Genomic DNA, 20321 nt, shown 5'->3' on the forward strand with positions numbered 1-20321 from the left:
GTAGATATGGGTATGTCTACCTAATGAAACACAAGTCTGAAACCTTTGAAAAGTTCAAGGAATTTCAGAGTGAAGTCGAGAATCAACGTGACAGGAAAATAAAATTCTTACGATCAGATCGTGGTGGAGAATATTTAAGTCACGAATTTGGTACACACTTAAGGAAATGTGGAATAGTTTCACAACTCACGCCGCCTGGAACACCTCAGAGAAATGGTGTGTCCGAACGTCGTAATCGCACTCTATTGGATATGGTGCGATCTATGATGTCTCTTACCGATTTACCGCTCTCATTTTGGGGTTATGCTTTAGAGACTGCCGCATTCACTTTAAATAGGGCACCGTCTAAATCCGTTGAGACGACACCGTATGAATTATGGTTTGGGAAGAAACCTAAGCTGTCGTTTCTAAAAGTTTGGGGATGCGATGCTTATGTCAAGAAACTTCAACCTGAAAAGCTCGAACCCAAATCGAAAAAATGCATCTTCATAGGATACCCTAAGGAAACTATTGGGTATACCTTCTACCTCAGATCCGAAGGCAAGATCTTCGTTGCCAAGAACGGGTCCTTTCTAGAGAAGGAGTTTCTCTCGAAAGAATTGAGTGGGAGGAAAGTGGAACTTGATGAGGTGATAGTCACCCCTTCCGAACCGGAAAGTAGCGCAGCGCGGGAAAATGTTCCTGTGGTGCCTACACCGACTGGGGCAGTTCTTCTTGTCCGCTAAGTATTTGGGGCAGTTCCGCTTCCAGTGACCACTTCCCTTGCAATAAAAGCACTCAGTCTCCGGCTTGGGTCCATTCTTTGACTTCTTCCCGGTAACTGGCTTACCGGGCGCGGCAACTCCCTTGCCGTCCTTCTTGAAGTTCTTCTTACCCTTGCCCTTCTTGAACTTAGTGGTTTTATTCACCATCAACATTTGATGTTCTTTTCTGATCTCCCCTTCCGCTGATTTCAGCATTGAATATACCTCGGGAATGGTCTTTTCCATCCCCTGCATATTGTAGTTCATCACGAAGCTCTTGTAGCTTGGTGGAAGCGACTGGAGGATTCTGTCAATGACCGCGTCATCCGGGAGATTAACTCCCAGCTGAGACAAGCGGTTGTGCAACCCAGACATTCTGAGTATGTGCTCACTAACAGAACTGTTCTCCTCCATTTTATAGCTGAAGAACTTGTCGGAGACATCATATCTCTCGACCCGGGCATGAGCTTGAAAAACCAGTTTCAGCTCCTCGAACATCTCATATGCTCCATGTTTCTCAAAACACTTTTGGAGACCCGGTTCTAAGCTGTAAAGCATGCCGCACTGAACGAGGGAGTAATCATCAGCACGCTGCTGCCAAGCGTTCATAACGTCTTGGTTCTCAGGGATTGGTGCTTCACCTAGCGGTGCTTCTAAGACATAATCTTTCTTGGCTGCTATGAGGATGATCCTCAGGTTCCGGACCCAGTCCGTATAGTTGCTGCCATCATCTTTCAGCTTGGTTTTCTCTAGGAACGCGTTGAAATTGAGGACAACGTGGGCCATTTGATCTACAATACATAGTGTAAAGATTTAGACTAAGTTCATGATAATTAAGTTCATATAATCAAATTATTTAATGAACTCCCACTCAGATAGACATCCCTCTAGTCATCTAAGTGAAACATGATCCGAATTCAACTAGGCCGTGTCCGATCATCACGTGAGACGGACTAGTCAAGATCGGTGAACATCTCCATGTTGATCGTATCTTCTATACGACTCATGCTCGACCTTTCGGTCCTCCGTGTTCCGAGGCCATGTCTGTACATGCTAGGCTCGTCAACACCCGTTGTATTCGAACGTTAGAATCTATCACACCCGATCATCACGTGGTGCTTCGAAACAACGAACCTTCGCAACGGTGCACAGTTAGGGTGAACACTTTCTTGAAATTATTATAAGGGATCATCTTACTTACTACCGTCGTTCTAAGCAAATAAGATGCAAAAACATGATAAACATCACATGCAATCATATAGTGACATGATATGGCCAATATCATCATGCTCCTTTGATCTCCATCTTCGGGGCACCATGATCATCTTCTTCACCGGCATGACACCATGATCTCCATCATCATGATCTCCATCATTGTGTCTTCATGAAGTCGTCACGCCAATGATTACTTCTACTTGTATGGCTAACGCGTTTAGCAACAAAGTAAAGTAAATTACATGGCGTTATTCAATGACACGCAGGTCATGCAAAATAATAAAGACAACTCCTATGGCTCCTGCCGGTTGTCATACTCATCGACATGCAAGTCGTGGTTCCTATTACAAGAATATGATCAATCTCATACATCACATATATCATTCATCACATCTTCTGGCCATATCATATCACATATATCACTTGCTGCAAAAACAAGTTAGACGTCCTCTAATTGTTGTTGCAAGTTTTACGTGGTTTGTAGGTTTCTAACAAGAACGTTTTCTTACCTACGTATGACCACAACGTGATTTGCCAATTTCTATTTACCCTTCATAAGGACCCTTTTCATCGAATCCGTTCCGACTAAAGTAGGAGAGACAGACACCCGCTAGCCACCTTATGCAACTAGTGCATGTCAATCGGTGGAACCTGTCTCACGTAAGCGTACGTGTAAGGTCGGTCCGGGCCGCTTCATCCTACAATGCCGCCGAAACAAGAAACGACTAGTAGCGGCAAGAAGAATTGGCAACATCAACGCCCACAACTTCTTTGTGTTCTACTCGTGCATAGTAACTACGCATAGGCCTGGCTCATGATGCCACTATTGGGAATCGTAGCATAATTTAAAATTTTCCTACGCTCACCAAGATGCATCTATGGAGTCTACTAGCAACAAGGGGAAAGGAGTGGATCTACATACCCTTGTAGATCGCGAGCGGAAGCGTTCCAATGAACGTGGATGACGGAGTCGTACTCGCCGTGATCCAAATCACCGATGACCGAGTGCCGAACGGACGGCACCTCCGCGTTCAACACACGTACGGTGCAGCAACGTCTCCTCCTTCTTGATCCAGCAAGGGGGAAGGAGAGGTTGATGGAGATCCAACAGCACGACGGCGTGGTGGTGGATGTAGCGGGTCTCCGTCAGGGCTTCGCCGAGCTTCTGCGAGAGAGAGAGAGGTGTTGCAGGGGAGGAGGGAGGCGCCCAAGGCTTGGATCTTGCTGCCCTCCCTTCCCCCCACTATATATAGGGCCAAGGGAGAGGGGGGCGCAGCCTTGCCCCTTCCTTCAAGGAAGGGTGCGGCCAGGGGGGAGTCCTTCCCCCCCAAGGCACCTCGGAGGTGCCTTCCCCCTTTAGGACTCTCCCTTCTTTCTTATCTCTTGCGCATGGGCCTCTTGGGGCTGGTGCCCTTGGCCCATATAGGCCAAGGCGCACCCCTTACAGCCCATGTGGCCCCCCGGGGCTGGTGGACCCCCGGACCCCTTTCGGCACTCCCGGTACAATACCGATAAAGCGCGAAACTTTTCCGGCGACCAAAATAAGACTTCCCATATATAAATCTTTACCTCCGGACCATTCCGGAACCTCTCGTGACGTCCGGGATCTCATCCGGGACTCCGAACAAATTTCGGGTTTCCGCATACATATATCTCTACAACCCTAGCGTCACCGGACCTTAAGTGTGTAGACCCTACGGGTTCGGGAGACATGCAGACATGACCGAGACGCCTCTCCGGTCAATAACCAACAGCGGGATCTGGATACCCATGTTGGCTCCCACATGTTCCACGATGATATCATCGGGTGAACCACGGTGTCGAGGATTCAATCAATCCGTATGCAATTCCCTTTGTCAATCGGTATGTTACTTGCCCGAGATTCGATCGTCGGTATCCCAATACCTAGTTCAATCTCGTTACCGGCAAGTCTCTTTACTCGTACCGCAATGCATGATCCCGTGACTAACGCCTTACTCACATTGAGCTCATTATGATGATGCATTACCGAGTGGGCCCAGAGATACCTCTCCGTTTACACGGAGTGACAAATCCCAGTCTCGATCCGTGCCAACCCAACAGACACTTTCGGAGATACCCGTAATGCACCTTTATAGTCACCCAGTTACGTTGTGACGTTTGGCACACCCAAAGCACTCATACGGTATCCGGGAGTTGCACGATCTCATGGTCTAAGGAAAAGATACTTGACATTGGAAAAGCTCTAGCAAACGAAACTACACGATCTTTTATGCTATGCTTAAGTTGGGTCTTGTCCATCACATCATTCTCCTAATGATGTGATCCCGTTATCAATGACATCCAATGTCCATAGTCAGGAAACCATGACTATCTGTTGATCAACGAGCTAGTCAACTAGAGGCTTACTAGGGACAGGTTGTGGTCTATGTATTCACACATGTATTATGATTTCCGGACAATACAATTATAGCACGAATAATAGACTATTATCATGAACACAGAAATATAATAATAACCATTTATTATTGCCTCTAGGGCATATTTCCAACAATTGCCCTTGCGAAGGAGCCCAGGTTTCACAGGAAGACCAGGCATATCAAGCGTCGCTTCAACTCCATTCGTGAAAGTGTTCAAAATGGAGACATAGATATTTGTAAAGTACATACGGACCTGAATGTAGCAGATCCGTTGACTAAACCTCTCCCTAGGGCAAAACATGATCAACACCAGGACGCAATGGGTGTTCGATTCATCACAATGTAACTAGATTATTGACTCTAGTGCAAGTGGGAGACTGTTGGAAATATGCCCTAGAGGCAATAATAAATGGTTATTATTATATTTCTTTGTTCATGATAATCGTCTATTGTTCATGCTATAATTGTATTGTCCGGAAATCGTAATACATGTGTGAACACATAGACCACAACGTGTCCCTAGTAAGCCTCTAGTTGACTAGCTCGTTGATCAACAGATAGTCATGGTTTCCTGACTATGGACATTGGATGTCATTGATAACGGGATCACATCATTAGGAGAATGATGTGATGGACAAGACCCAATCCTAAGCATAGCATAAAAGATCGTGTAGTTTCGTTTGCTAGAGCTTTTCTAATGTCAAGTATCTTTTCCTTAGACCATGAGATCGTGCAACTCCCGGATACCGTAGGAGTGCTTTGGGTGTGCCAAACGTCACAACGTAACTGGGTGACTATAAAGGTGCATTACGGGTATCTCCGAAAGTGTCTGTTGGGTTGGCACGGATCGAGACTGGGATTTGTCACTCCGTGTGACGGAGAGGTATCTCTGGGCCCACTCGGTAATGCATCATCATAATGAGCTCAATGTGACTAAGGCGTTAGTCACGGGATCATGCATTGCGGTACGAGTAAAGAGACTTGCCGGTAACGAGATTGAACAAGGTATTGGGATACCGACGATCGAATCTCGGGCAAGTAACATACCGATTGACAAAGGGAATTGCATACAGATTGATTGAATCCTCGACACCGTGGTTCACCCGATGATATCATCGTGGAACATGTGGGAGCCAACATGGGTATCCAGATCCCGCTGTTGGTTATTGACCGGAGAGGCGTCTCGGTCATGTCTGCATGTCTCCCGAACCCGTAGGGTCTACACACTTAAGGTCCGGTGACGCTAGGGTTGTAGAGATATATGTATGCGGAAACCCGAAATTTGTTCGGAGTCCCGGATGAGATCCCGGACGTCACGAGAGGTTCCGGAATGGTCCGGAGGTGAAGAATTATATATAGGAAGTCCAGTTTTGGCCACCGGGAAAGTTTCGGGGGTTATCGGTATTGTACCGGGACCACCGGAAGGGTCCCGGGGGTCCACCGGGTGGGGCCACCTGTCCCGGAGGGCCCCGTGGGCTGAAAGTGGAGGGGAACCAGCCCCTAATGGGCTGGGGCGCCACTTTGGGCCTCCCCCCCATGCGCCTAGGGTTGGGAACCCTAGGGGGGGTTTCCCCTTGCCTTGGGGGGCAAGGCAACCCCTTCCCCCTTGGCCGCCGCCCCCCCTTGGAGATCCCATCTCCAAGGGCTGCGCACCCCCCCTTGGGGGCCTATATAAAGGGGGGGGAGGGAGGGCAGCAGACTACAGCCTTTGGCGCCTCCCTCCTCCCCTGCAACACCTCTCTCTCGCGCGCAGAAGCTCGGCGAAGCCTTGCCGGAGAGCCGCTACATCCACCACCACGCCGTCGTGCTGTTGGATCTCCATCAACCTCTCCTCCCCCTTGCTGGATCAAGAAAGGAGGAGACGTCGCTGCACCGTACGTGTGTTGAACGCGGAGGTGCCGTCCGTTCGGCACTCGGTCATCGGTGATTTGGATCACGGCGAGTACGACTCCGTCATCCACGTTCATTGGAACGCTTCCGCTCGCGATCTACAAGGGTATGTAGATCCACTCCTTTCCCCTCGTTGCTAGTAGACTCCATAGATGCATCTTGGTGAGCGTAGGAAAATTTTAAATTATGCTACGATTCCCAACACATATGCCTCCGTGTATCTCTGCCAACAGCTTCAGTCCTTCCTCCCGGGGAATGCACTTCAATTTCACACCATTTGGTCTTTTTCTGTACAGAACATCGTCGACGAACTGATACATGGCAGACCGACGGGCTACTTTCTCCGCTTCTTCCTGCTCCTCAGGGAGCTCCCATGTTTGGAGGAATCGGACAGTATGTTGTGCCCATGCCGGAGCCTGGGGCTCGACAGCAAGGACCAAAGGCATTTTCTCTGCCATGGGAGCGGCTGTCTCTACGGCCAGGGATTGACGCCCTACCGGAGTCTGTAGCCCCATGGCAGGCTCGGTGTCCATGGCAACATCCTTGCCGGCGGCTCCCGGGAGCTCGGCGGGAAAGTACTTGCCGGGGCCTGATTTCCTGCGCTTGTTCTGCTCTGTCGATGGTTCAACGGATGGTTGAGTTAACTGAAGCACAAAAGTACCTGGTTCCACATGTAGTTTGAGTGCAGCGCGCTTCGACAGCTAATCGGCGGTGTCGTTCTGCACTCGGGGAACATGCTCCACTTGTATACCGTCAAAACGCTCCTCCAGCTTCCTCACCTCATCCACGTAGGCCTCCATCAACAGGCTTTGATAATCTTTGTTAACTTGCTTGACGATGAGCTGTGAATCACCCCTGACGATGAGCTTCTTGATCCCGAGGTCTGCCGCGATCCTGAGACCGGCAAGCAACCCCTCGTATTCAGTAGGGTTGTTTGTTGACATCTCCCTGGGAAAGTGCAACTGGACTACATACTTGAGGTGCTCTCCGGTGGGTGCAACGAGTAGCACACCAGCACCGGCGCCTTGCAGCGAGAAAGCCCCATCAAAGTACACAATCCAGGTGCGATTTGTTTCCTTGCCGGGGAGATGGTCTCCTGGATCTCTTTGTCGGGCGTTGGGGTCCATTCGGCAATGAACTCTACCAAGACTCTACTCTGGATTGTCGAAGTACTTTCAAACTTCAAACCAAAGCTTGACAATTCCAAGGCCCATTCCACAATCCTCTCGGTTGCGTCTGGGTTATGCAATATCCGTTGCAACGGGAGGCGGGTGACGACGGTGATTTCGTGGGCTTGGAAGTAATGACGTAGCTTCCTCGAGGCCATAAGGAGGCCGAAGAGCAATTTCTGCACGCCGGAGTACCTTGATCTAGCCCCTGCAATAGGGAGCTGACAAAGTAAACCGGGTGCTGCATCATCTTCTTCTTCTACACCACTCCATTCGGTTGCATGGGCCCTGTCCCGCCGGCGTCAGACTCCGCCGAGGGCCCCGCCTCGCCGGCACCAGGCCCTGCCGGGGGAAGCTCTGGCTCGTCATCCGCCCGTCCTGCCGTTGTTGCTGCCTCTTCATCGACCTCCCTCTATGCCACTAGCGCGGCGCTAACCACTTGGTTCGTTGCCACAAGATACAACAGCAACGGCTCTTGTGGTTTAGGCGCAACCAGTATTGGTGTAGAGGAGAGGTATTTCTTCAAATCTTGCAGTGCCGCTTCAGCCTCTAGGGTCCACTCCATTGGGCCCGCCTTCTTCGATATTTTGAAAAAGGGGAGGGCACGCTCGGCAGACTTGGAAATGAACCTGCTCATGGCGGCAACGCAGCTAGTGAGCCGGCGCACATCCTTGATCCGCTTAGGTGCCTCAATTTGCTCAATGGCCTTGATCTTATCTGGATTCGCCTCGATCCCGCACTGTGACACAAAGAACCTGAGAAGTTTGCTGGACAGAACACTGAAGACACACTTCTCAGGGTTCAACTTGAGGTTGATCTTGCGCAAATTTGCAAACGTCTCTTCTAAATCTTGCATGAGTGTCGCCTTGTCCTTAGTTTTGACCACTATGTCATCCATATAAGCTTCCATATTTCTATGTAGCTGGGGCTCAAAACCAATTTGGACTGCTCTTGCAAACGTTGAGCCAGCACTCTTCAACGCGAAAGGCATTCGCAAAAAGCAAAATGTACCACATGGGGTGATGAACGTTGTCTTCTCTTCATCTTCTCTCGTCATGAAGATCTGGTGGTATCCTGAGTAGGCGTCGAGGAACGATAACAAGTCGCACCCGGCCGTGGAGTCAACAATCTGGTCAATGCGCGGCAACGGGAAATGGTCCTTTGGACAAGCCCTATTGATATCCGTGTAATCAATACACAGCCTCCACTTCCCATTTGCCTTGCGCACCACCACTGGATTGGCCAACCACGTTGGATGGAGTACTCCCCTCACCAAGCCTGCCGCTTCTAACTTCCTGATCTCCTCCGTGATGAACTCCTGCCGCTCCAAAGCTTGCTTCCTGACCTTCTGCTTGACGGGTCGCGCATGAGGACAGACAGCAAGATGGTGCTCAATCACCTCCCTGGGAACGCCGGGGATGTCGGATGCTTGCCATGCAAACACATCGACATTCGCCCGCAGGAAGGTGACGAGCGCACTTTCCTATTTGCTGTCAAGGAGGAGCTTATGGTGAAAGCCCCTCCCGTGCCATCCTCCTTGACGGACACCTTCTTGGTCTCTGGCGGCGTAGCTCTGGATTCCTTGCTCTTGCCGGCGGAGCTCTCTGGCACGTCCTTGACGGGAGCACAGCACTCCGAAGAGGTGCGCTTGCTGGAGTGGGTGCGAGAGGTCTTGCCGGTCTTCTTCCCTCCTGGGGCTTCGACGGCAGGAGCAAGTGCCTTGGCGGCAGTCGCTGCAACTGCCTCCCGGTAGAGTTGGTCAGCACAGATCAACACATCCTTCCTGTCGGAGGGGACGGTGATGATGGTCATCGGCCCAGGCATCTTCAGCGTGTTGTAGGCGTAATGTGACGCCGCCATGAAGTTAGCTAGTGCCGGGCGGCCGAGTATCCCGTTTTAGGGCAAGGGGATCTCGGCTACATCGAAAACAATCCTCTCCGTCTTGTAGTTCAACTCGCCTCCAAATGTCACGGGCAGCGTGACCTTACCCTTCGGCTGGCTCCTTCCCAGGTTGACCCCTTGAAACGTGCCCGTCTCTTCGAGGTCTCCATCAGGAATCTGCAGCCTTTTGATCACGACAGGCGAGATCAAGTTCAGACCGGCCCTGCCGTCAACTAGCATTTTTGTCACCTTGAGGTTGCGTATTGTTGGCGAAACCAACAACGGCAAGCACCCGACCGCAGTCAAAAATGACTGGACCACTTTAGTGGCTTTTGAGCATCGAACGATGGTTCCGCTGCTGTGATCTCACGCGCCCACTGCTTGAGTTGGCAGTGAAGTGTGCAGCGAGGCGCCACCGTCGACGCACATGGCCTCCGTAGCTTTTTGGAACTCCTGCTCGCCGGACTCATCGTCCTCGTCATGACCGTCGTCTTCCTGCTTCTTGTCGCGGCCCCGAGCGGGCCTCTCTTGCTGGCTATCCTTGCCACGGTGTCCCCCTTGGCCGCCACGCTTCTTGCCGGATCCTTCGGCACCATCCTGACCCTTCTCCTTGTCCCGCCTCTCATACTCAGCTTTTTGCTTCTCAGCAAGTAGCTCAACTTGTCGGCAGTTCTGGAGGTCATGGCCCTTGGTGCGTTGGATCTTGCAGTACTGCTTGTCGAAGCCTCCTGGCTTGTCGGCAGCCGCCAAGGCCTGGCAAGCGGCGCACCGGGCAATTTCCTTGCCGGGGTCGTCTGCCTTGGTCTTCTTGGCAGCGCCGGTGTCCTCGGATCCCTCGACGGCAAGCACAGTCTTTCCCTTGCGCTTCCTGTTGTGGCGCCGGCCCTTCTTCGTCGGGGTGCCTTCGTCTGTGGAGTCAGTTTCCGCACTAGCGTCCTCACCGGGGTACTTCCTCCCCTCTTCAGCCCGAGCGCACCTATCGGCCAGAATATAAAGTTCGGCCACATCTTTGACCTTGTTCATCGCCAGCTCTTCACGCATCTTGCGGTTGCGCACATTCTGGTGGAATGCGCTGATCACGGCAGCGGGATGAACATCTGGGATGTTGTACTGCACCCGGCTGAATCTCTGTATGTACTTGCGCAGGGTTTCACCTTCTTTCTGGGGGATGATATGCAAATCGCTTGCCTGGCCATGAGCTTGGTGGCCCCCCATAAAGGCGCCAACAAACTCATGGCACAAATCCGACCAAGAAGAAATAGCATCCACTGGCAAGTGCATCAACCATGACCTGACATTGGGTTTAAGTGCCAACGAGAAGTAATTGGCAAGCACCTTGTCGTCGTGAGCCCCAGCAGCTTGCATGGCGATGGTGTAGATGCTGAGGAACTCCGGCGGGTGGGTCTTGCTGTTGTACTTCTCGCCGATGTCAGGCTTGAACGTGCGGTGGGAGGGCCATTGGAACTGCCGCAGCTCACGGGTAAAGGCTGGGCAACCCACCTCGTAAGGTAGGCCGCCAGGGCCTCCTGGTGCTGGGTGGTCCATAGTGGGCCCCGCCCGCCTATCTGACTAGTGGCGTGCATCGCGCAGGCGCTCGATGGTGGTTCGAGCGTCTTCACGGGCTCCCTCCCGAAGAACTTGGCGCTGATCGCGGTGGGTCCGTGGGTCGAGGGAGAGTTCCGTCAGCACGACGGCGTGGCGACGGTGATGATGACGTGATCCGCGCAGTGCTTCGCCTAAGCACTATGACGCTATGACCGGAGGAGTAAACTGTGGAGAGGGGCACCTCACACGGCTAAGAGAACAATTGATGTGCCTTTGGGGTGCCCCCCGCCCCGTATATAAAGGAGGGAAGGAGGAGGCCAACGGCCAGGATGGGCGCGCCGTGGGGGGAGTCCTACTAGGACTCCACTCCTAGTACGATTCGCCCCCCCCCCTTTCCTTTCGTCCACCGGAGGGAAAAGGAAAGAGAGGGAGAGGGAGAGGGAAAGGGGGGTGCTGCCCCCTCCCCCTAGTCCAATTCGGACTGCCATGGGGGGCGGCCACCCCTTGCGGCCCTCCTCTCTCTCCACTAAGGCCCACTAAGGCCCAATATTTCCCCCGGGGGGTTCCGGTAACCCCTCGGTACTCCGGTAAAATATCCGAATCACTCGAAACCATTCCGATGTCCGAATACTACCTTCCAATATATGAATCTTTACCTCTCGACCATTTCAAGACTCCTTGTCATGTCCGCGATCTCATCCGTGACTCCGAACAAACTTCGGTCACCATAACACACAACTCATAATACAAATCGTCATCGAACGTTAAGCGTGCGGACCCTACGGGTTCGAGAACTATGTAGACATGACTGAGACACATCTCCGATCAATAAAAAATAGCGGAACCTAGATGCTCATATTGGTTCCTACATATTCTACGAAGATCTTTATCGATCAAACCGCAATAACAACATACGTTATTCCCTTTGTCATCGGTATGTTACTTGCCCGAGATTCGATCGTCGGTATCATCATACCTAGTTCAATCTCGCTATCGTCAAGTCTCTTTACTCATTTCGTAGTGCATCATCCCTTAACTAACTCATTAGTCACATTGCTTGCAGGGCTTATAGTGATGTGCATTGCCGAGAGGGCCCAGAGATACCTCTCCGATACTCGGAGTGACAAATCCTAATCTTGATCTATGCCAACCCAAGAAACACCTTCGGAGACACCTATAGAGCATCTTTATAATCACCCAGTTACGTTGTGACATTTGACAGCACACAAGGTGTTCCTCCGGTATTCGGGAGTTGCATAATCTCATAGTCAGAGGAATATGTATAAGTCATGAAGAAAGCAATAGCAATAAAACTTAACGATCATTATGCTAAGCTAACAGATGGGTCTTGTCCATCACATCATTCTCTAATGATGTGATCCCGTTCATCAAATGACAACACATGTCTATGGTTAGGAAACTTAACCATCTCTGATTAACGAGCTAGTCAAGTAGAGGCATACTAGGGACACTCTGTTTTGTCTATGTATTCACACATGCACTAAGTTTCCGGTTAATACAATTCTAGCATGAATAATAAACATTTATCATGATATAAGGAAATATAAATAATAACTTTATTATTGCCTCTAGGGCATATTTCCTTCAAAAACAAGACAGAAAAATACACAAGATTGGCATAGAAAATTGCATTGTTTCATAATATGCAAAAATAAGCATGTAGTAATGCAATTTTCATACAGTGGTATAAACCGCACACACATTGCATAAAAATTGAGTGAGTATATATCCATGTTATGGGGGATATTATTTGATAGGAACCAAATTTTTTGTGGGCGTTTGGTCAAATCAACTCCACCACTCTCCACCACCTGAGCAAAGATTCAAAGGCCCAACCGCCTTCTTCTTCCCCCCATACTAATACTAAAAAAATCAAAAATCAAAACCATAAAAATGAAGTTTTCTAGGGAAGAATGAATTAGTGGCATTGGTATTACCTTTAATAAGAAAGAAAATAAAAATTAAAACAAAACAATGACAAAATTTGCACCAAATATACAAAAAATTGTGCTATTTTATAATATGCAAGAAGAAGCATATAATGGGGGATTTTTCAGAAAAGGAAGTTTCCTAAGAAGAATGAATTGGTGGCATTGGTATTACCCTTTAAAAAGAAAGGAAATGAAATGAAATAAATAATCAAAATAATGAATTTTCTAAGAAAGAATGAATTGGTGGCATTGGTATTAACCTTTAAAAAGAATGAAAATGAATTTAAAACTAAAATTGTAAATACTAAAGTTTTCGAAGGAAGAATGAATTGGTGGCATTAGTGTTACCCTTCAGAAGAAAGAAAATGAAATAAAAAGTCCAACTAATAATGTTTTCTAAGAAAGAATGAATTAGTGGCGTTGATATTACCATGTAAGAAGAAGGAAATAAAACATCAAACATTGTCAAAAATTGCACAATATACACGGAAATTACGCTTTTCTATAATGTGCAAGAATAAGCATACGATACTAGAATTTTCACAAAACAGAATTTCACAAGAATGGATGAATTGGTAGCATTAGTATTGCTCTCAAAAAGGAAATAAAATAAAATAATAACTAAAAGAAAATCAAAATATAGAAGTTTTATGAAGAACAATGAATTAGTGTCATTGGTATTACTCTTTAAAAATAAGGATAATGAAAAAAGTTTTAAAAAACTTGCACACAACTTTCTACTAAAATTGCACTTATGTAGTATGCAAACAACAAGCATATAATAGTGTGTAACTTTCGCTCGTATTGAATAGTACTTGTGTGTGTATATTTACACTCACCCAACATCCCAAAAATACCTACAAAAGAAAAAATAAAAGCAACTAATAAAGGAAAAATAAAAGGAACTAATAAAGAAAAAACAAAAACAAAAGGAGAAATGCATAAAAAAGAAATAAAGGAAAAAAAACAAAGGGATAGAGGGATTGGCTTATAACATGTAAGAAAATACATATAATAGTGAAAATTTTGGCACTCTAGTATAATTTACATACACAGTACTTACGTCTATACATTTACATGCACTCAACATGCAAAAATACATGTAAAGTAAAAAAACTCAGCCAAAAAAGGAAAAAAAAACAAACGCAAAATGTGCATGAAAACAGAAGAAAAACAAGGAAAAAAGCACGAACACACACACTCTCTCTCTCTCTCTCAAAGTGGCATGCATTCTATCCATGCATGTGCGTGCAATAGTCACCAACCGGAGACATGCATGCATGGAGGCTGTGGCATGCACTCAGCAATGAAAGGGGAAATCGACTGAAGAAAGTATAAGGTCAGTCAACTCTTCTTACACCGTATCACAGAGCACTTCAACCAATGGTCACATAATTGACTGACCGGAATTAAAAATCCAGTTGCCTGACGTATAGCTATTAGCCCAGTCGACTGAATTTTATTTTAGGTTTAGTTTTTTTTTTTTAACCACCCTATAGCCTCACATATTCATCTCAAAACATGCATGAAAACCGTGGGCTTTGAGGGCCGAAATTATGCTAGGCTGTAACACAAGAGCACATACATGTAGGCACCACGCACACATAAACGTGCAGACACGCCCACATACATACACACATGCACCACAGACACTCATCATTACCTTTGTGGTTGTGTGGATGGAGCATAATTAATACTAAAACTGAAAGAACTTTTTAAAGGAGAAACGAATTAAAATGTGCACAAATTATTGGCATTGTTATTACAATTCAAAAAGAAATTAAATGGAAAATAAATTAAACAAATGATAAAAAAAGTGCACACAACTTACACAGAAATTACATTTTTTATAATATGCAAGAATAAATATATAATAGTGAAAAATAAAACTAAATGAAAATAAAACAATAAAAAATGAATTTTTCTTTGAAAGAATGAATTCGTGGCATCGGTATTACCCATTCAGAAAAAAATAAAACACAATCAAAATAATTAAGTTTTGTAAGAAAGAATGAAACTCTTTAAGAACAAACAAAATGAAAAAGAAAAAACAGTCAAAACTTGCACACAATTTGAATTGAAATTTCACTTTGTGAGATATGCAAAGAATAAGCATATAATAATGCATTTTTCGAATTCTACTATAATTTACACATAGTGTAACCAAAATAATGTATCTCCTTTAAGAAGAAGATTAAAAAAAACTTACACACAACTTTGCACCAAAATTGCATGTTATCGTAATATGTAAACATAATCATATAATTATAAAATTTTGGCACATATTATATAGTATTTGTTTGTATATAATTACACTCAGTCAAAAGCCCACAAAAAAATAATCAATAAAGGAAAGAAAAAGAAAAACACATAGAAACAAAAAACATAAATAAGAAATGAAGCAAAAATACCCATAAAAGAAAGAATTAAATTTCCTAAGGAAGAATGAATGAGCGGCATTGGTATTACCATTTAAGAACAAAAATCATGGGAAAAAGAATCTAAAACGAGCACTGACAAAATTTGCACAAAATATACATAAAAGTTACGCTTCTTTACAATATGCAAGAATAATCATATAAAAAGGGAACTTTTGCAAAAACAAAACCTAAGAACAAATGAATAGTGGCATTGGTATTAGACTTAAAGTAGAATGAAAATGAAGTAAAGACTAAAACAATATCAAAATAACATTTTTTTTGGAAAAGAACGAATTAGTGGTGTTGGTATTTTCCTTAAGAAGAAACAAAATTTATAACAAAAACTTACTCACAACTTTGCACCGAAATTGCAATTTCTCGTAATATGCAAAAATAATCATGAAATTTTGGCACATATTACATAGTATTTGTATGTATATAATTACACCCAGCCAAAAATCCACAAAACAAAATTATAACCAATAAAGGAAAGAAAAAGGAAAAAAATATGCAACCCAGAATTAAACGGGCGCAACCAAGACAAAGAAATCGGCCTGAAACCGATTCGACTGACCAAAACAACGCGTCAATCGTTTCCTTGCAGCCCAGCCCAACAACAAAATTAAACAGAAAAAGATGAAAACAGTACAGATCTCAAAGCCCGATCCAATGAACAGAAAATTGACTGACCACAAAATGAAAAGTCAGCTGACTGAAATATAGCTAAAGTGCTGCAGAATACTAGCTATCGGACTTGTTTTGCTTAATTAACAGTGTAATCCATACATATGACAAAAGGATTAATTGCACGCCGATTTTCATGAATTAAGTAAGACTATCCAATGTTTAATTACATGATGATTTCAAGAATTAATAGCTGGATCACTAGCCATATTATCTGCCCTCAACTTTCACTCTTGTTCAATACAACGAGCGAGCAATCGCTTCAATACGTCTCGCTCCATCCAGGCATTCTGCTCTGCTTCGGAAGCTCTAGGCAAGCTACAGTTCCAAAGTCATACAAGAACGAAAATGCATACTCAATTTGATATGCATTTTACTCCATCCGATCCATATTAATTATCACTGATGTTAGTACAAAGTTGACAATTAATATGGATTGAAGGGAGTAGAATGTTTGAGAAATCGTTTGTTGCGTAAGCGGTACAGGACAGAAATGTCGCATGTGTTGAGCTTCAAATGCTCATCAGACAACCCCCCAATAGGACAGCAAAATTGCACCTTATGAAAGTGTCACACGTTCGACAGCTTCGTGCAAGGTGCATGCTCATTGCCACGGGAAAGGAAAATAGATGTGGGGCCTGTGGAATAAAATGTGCAAACATGTTGCGGTTGTTGCCTGCATTATCCCTTAAGAAGATATTTTTCTTTTTCTTTTTGGGCAGGCTAATGGTTGAAGAAAAAGCTCTTGCGCAAGTAAACAATGTATCTCCATGTGTGTACTCTTTTGCTGAAAATTGCACGAAGAGAAAAAAAAACTGCTTTACTTAACGAAGATGATCTCAGTCGACCTGCTGGTGTTCGAACAGGGGAACATCTTAGATCCTGCTCTGAAGCAGAGCATTGCAGACAGATGCACCACCTATGCAAATTCACATCAAAGTATCTCAATTCCATTTAACTCAACCCATGATCGAAGGAAGAACTAGATCAAAGCATGATCAGTACTAGTAATAATCAGAGCAAAAGGATTCGAATTTCATATTAGCAATATAATTGGCAAAATGGCAGCATCAATATCAATCAACAGCATCTGGGCATCCATATCAAGGAATTTGAAGATGCCTCAAAGCATAGTTTAGCACACACAAAAAAACACGGTCACGAAGCATATAGCTGAATTCAATTAGCAAGCATGCTCCCATCCCCAATCCCCCCATCTTGCCGCCGGCAACCATATTTACAGACAGATCAACTGCAGCTAGCAGCAACAAGACTCAAAAGCCACCACAAAACTATTCCATTGTTACCTGGCTGGTCATACTATTAGACTAGTTTCTCATGTCCTCCAAAATTTTCTCAGGACATCATCAAAAAAGTTAACAACATTACCAGAAGTTGAAGACTAGAAGTTGCAGAGCAGGATCATCTGCATAACTTAGCTGCAGAAGATTTTCAGTCCTAATGATGGCAAAGGCTACTCAGTAATCTCTTCTCCCTGTCAAAACTTCACTGCAACCTTGTAGTAGTCAGACGACGAGGTTGCCGAACGGTGCCCGGTGCGGGATGCCCTTGCGCCGGTGTGCAGGCTGCGGCGGTGGCGTCAAGGCCTGCTCTTGACGAAGATGATCTCAGTCAAGTGTTCCCAATGTGTGGAAGCAGCAGAAAATCTTAGGTCCTGCTCTTGAAGCAGAGCATTGCAGATAGATGCCCATGTGTTTTTGCACTCAGAAACCAAATATACCACCTATGCAAATTCATATCAAAGTATCGCTGTTTCATTTAACTCAACCCATGATCGAAGGAAGAACTAGATCAAAGCATGATCAGTACAAGTAATAATCAGAGAAAAAGGAGTCAGATTTCATATTAGCAACATAATTGGCAAAATGGCAGCATCAATATCAATCAACAGCATCTGGGGATTTGCACAGTAAAACGGCGGCATCCGTATCAAGGAATTTGTAGATGCCTCAAAGCATAGTTTAGCAAAAAAAAAAACAGTCAGGAAGCACATAGCTGAATTCAATTAGCAAGCATGCTCCCATCCCCAATCCCCCCATCTTGCAGCCTGCAACCATATTTACACACAGATCAGCTGCAACTAGCAGCAATCAAGACTCAAAACTATTCCATTGTTACCTGGCTGGTCATACTATTAGACTAGTTTCTCATGACATCCAAAAAATTCTCAGGACATCTACCAAAAAGTTAAGAACAATTACCAGAAGTTGAAGACTAGAAGTAGCAGAGCAGGATCATCTGCATAACTTAGCTGCAGAAGATTTTCTGTCCTAATGATGGCAAAGGCTACTAGTAATCTCTTCTCCCTGTCAAAACTTCACTGCAACCCTGGCTGGAGTCAGACGGCGAGGTTGCCGAACGGTGCCCGGTGCGGGATGCCCTTGCGCCGGTGTGCAGGCTGCGGCGGCGGTGGTGGCGTCGAGGCCTGGTCGGCGGCATTGCGCGGCGGGGAGGGAGGCGAGGAGGAGGCGTTGCCGTCGTGGCGGCAGCCGGGGAACTTGCAGCTGAGCGAGCAGAAGCGGAAGGCCTCGAGCAGGCCGCGGCCGCAGCCGCACTGGTTGACGAAGCTCCAGGCGCTGCGGGCGTGCCTCTGCTGCGGGCCGCGCTCCCTGAGGAAGACGACGCGCGCGCCGTTGATGACGTAGGTCTGCACGCCGTCCACGTCCAGGAGCCCCCGCACGTCCGCCACGATGAGCACGCTGCTGTAGGTGGAGCGGCGGACCCGGATGACGTGGTGGCCGCGGTGGCCCTGGTCGGCGCACAGCGAGCAGAGCGCGCCGGCGACGTCGGCGCAGTCGAGGCAGAACATGGCGCGCACGCCGCCGCGGCGCGAGTCAGGGTGCGTCTTGCACGGCGTGTAGAACCGCGCCGACATCATGGGGCGCAGCCACCGGGGCCACCGCTCGCCGTCCGCGGACACCACCTGCTCCTGCTCCTCCGCCTCCGCAGACTCCTCGACCTCCTCCTCCTCCACCTCCGCAGACTTCTCGTCCTCCTCAACCTCCTCCTCCGGCTCAGGGCCGTCATCATCCTGCAGACGACAACAGCAAGATTGGTCAGAGAGATTGCCCTCCTTGAAAATGGAAATCACCAGGGAATGACCATGCACGCAACGTGTTCGTCCGTGGGAATCCGCCGAAGGAGAAGCAATTACGAACAGATTAACCACCCGGCCAGGATTTCATTTCGTTCATTCCGAACCAACGCAACCAAATGCGATACTACCTACCCATGAAAAAACGCAAGAACGAAAATCGAACCCCTGGAAGGGGTGGGTGAGGACAAACGAGGGTTTTTGAAGGAGAGGGAAAAAAACACCGATCTTTCCGAGATGGCGAGATCGATCTTCCGTCCATCGCCATTTCACTGCCCCCAGGATACACCCAACAGCCTCGACACCAGCAATCCGCCCAATGCAGCAGTAACGCACGGAAAATGAAGGAGGAGGGTGACAGATCAAGAAACGGTTTCGTTCTTCCCTGGAGTGGAGCACGGGGAATCAAGAACGCGGAGCACATGGGGGAGAGGAGCGAGGACGAAATGGGGAATGGCGTGGCGGGAGGGTAGGGTTTTACCATGCTGCGGCGGTCCTTGGGGAGGAGCTCCTTGCAGGGGGAGTCGTGGTCGATCGCCATGGCGGCTGGGCGTGACACGCGCCGCGCGGCGAGGGCGGAGGAAAAGGTGGGGCGCCGCGGTGGGAATCCAAGAGCCCGGCGGGTTGGTGGGTTGGGTGGACTCCGGAAGGAGAGGCGGCTCGGCTGGCTGACTTGTCTCTACAGGAAGTGATGGGCTGGGCTTGTATTGATGGGCTCACTCTTTCTTGAGTGGACCAGGGGCGGCAGTGTGAGCGAAACTTGATGCCGCCTCTAGCCCTTCAAAACATCACAAGTTAGGATAATGTTGTTGAAGGAATGATTGGGTGGTCGTCCAGAAGATGATGAAGAACATATCGCCATCCAGAAAAGAAGGCGATGAAAAGGGTTGGACGACCACCCCAGGTCTAGTTATGCGTGCGTGGCTAAGAGCAGAGGTGGGCAACAACATACCACTGTTGCACAAAAAGGGGGAGATAAGAACAACTCTAGCAAAGTCGTGTATGACCCAGATCAACATAATAACTGTTAATATAGTGACTTTTGGCCAGAATTACACTCTAGCAGTGTCGCCATATGGGTGTCGATCGGCATAGTTTATGAAGCTCGCTAAATAAACAACTTCGTAGCCTCCATATTTGAAGGTTGGGGAGGCCAACATGGAGCTCGCTTCATATACCAACCGCCAATGTAGGAGGAAAGTTCCAGATTCTAATTCCTCGTGCCATGGCCGTGTTTGAAGCGCGACGCCGCTCATACACGCATCTCCATGTCCTGCTTAACAACTGGTGAATGGATCGACATTACCA

At 47.2% G+C, this 20321-nt stretch overlaps 1 protein-coding gene across 1 annotated transcript; it reads right to left on the bottom strand.

The window, feature by feature from the left end:
- Positions 1–17879: 17879 nt before the first annotated feature.
- On the bottom strand, positions 17880–19942 carry LOC123165020 (uncharacterized). The gene is made up of 2 exons (XM_044582653.1): positions 19495–19942; positions 17880–18950 (listed from the first exon to the last, which is right to left on the bottom strand). Exons 1-2 carry the CDS (start codon positions 19552–19554, stop codon positions 18258–18260), a joined length of 753 nt encoding a protein of 250 aa, XP_044438588.1. The 5' UTR covers positions 19555–19942; the 3' UTR covers positions 17880–18257.
- Between the last annotated feature and the right edge of the window lie 379 nt (positions 19943–20321).

This window comes from Triticum aestivum, chromosome 1D (genome assembly GCF_018294505.1).
Source record: "Triticum aestivum cultivar Chinese Spring chromosome 1D, IWGSC CS RefSeq v2.1, whole genome shotgun sequence".
NCBI classification, from domain to species: domain Eukaryota; kingdom Viridiplantae; phylum Streptophyta; class Magnoliopsida; order Poales; family Poaceae; genus Triticum; species Triticum aestivum.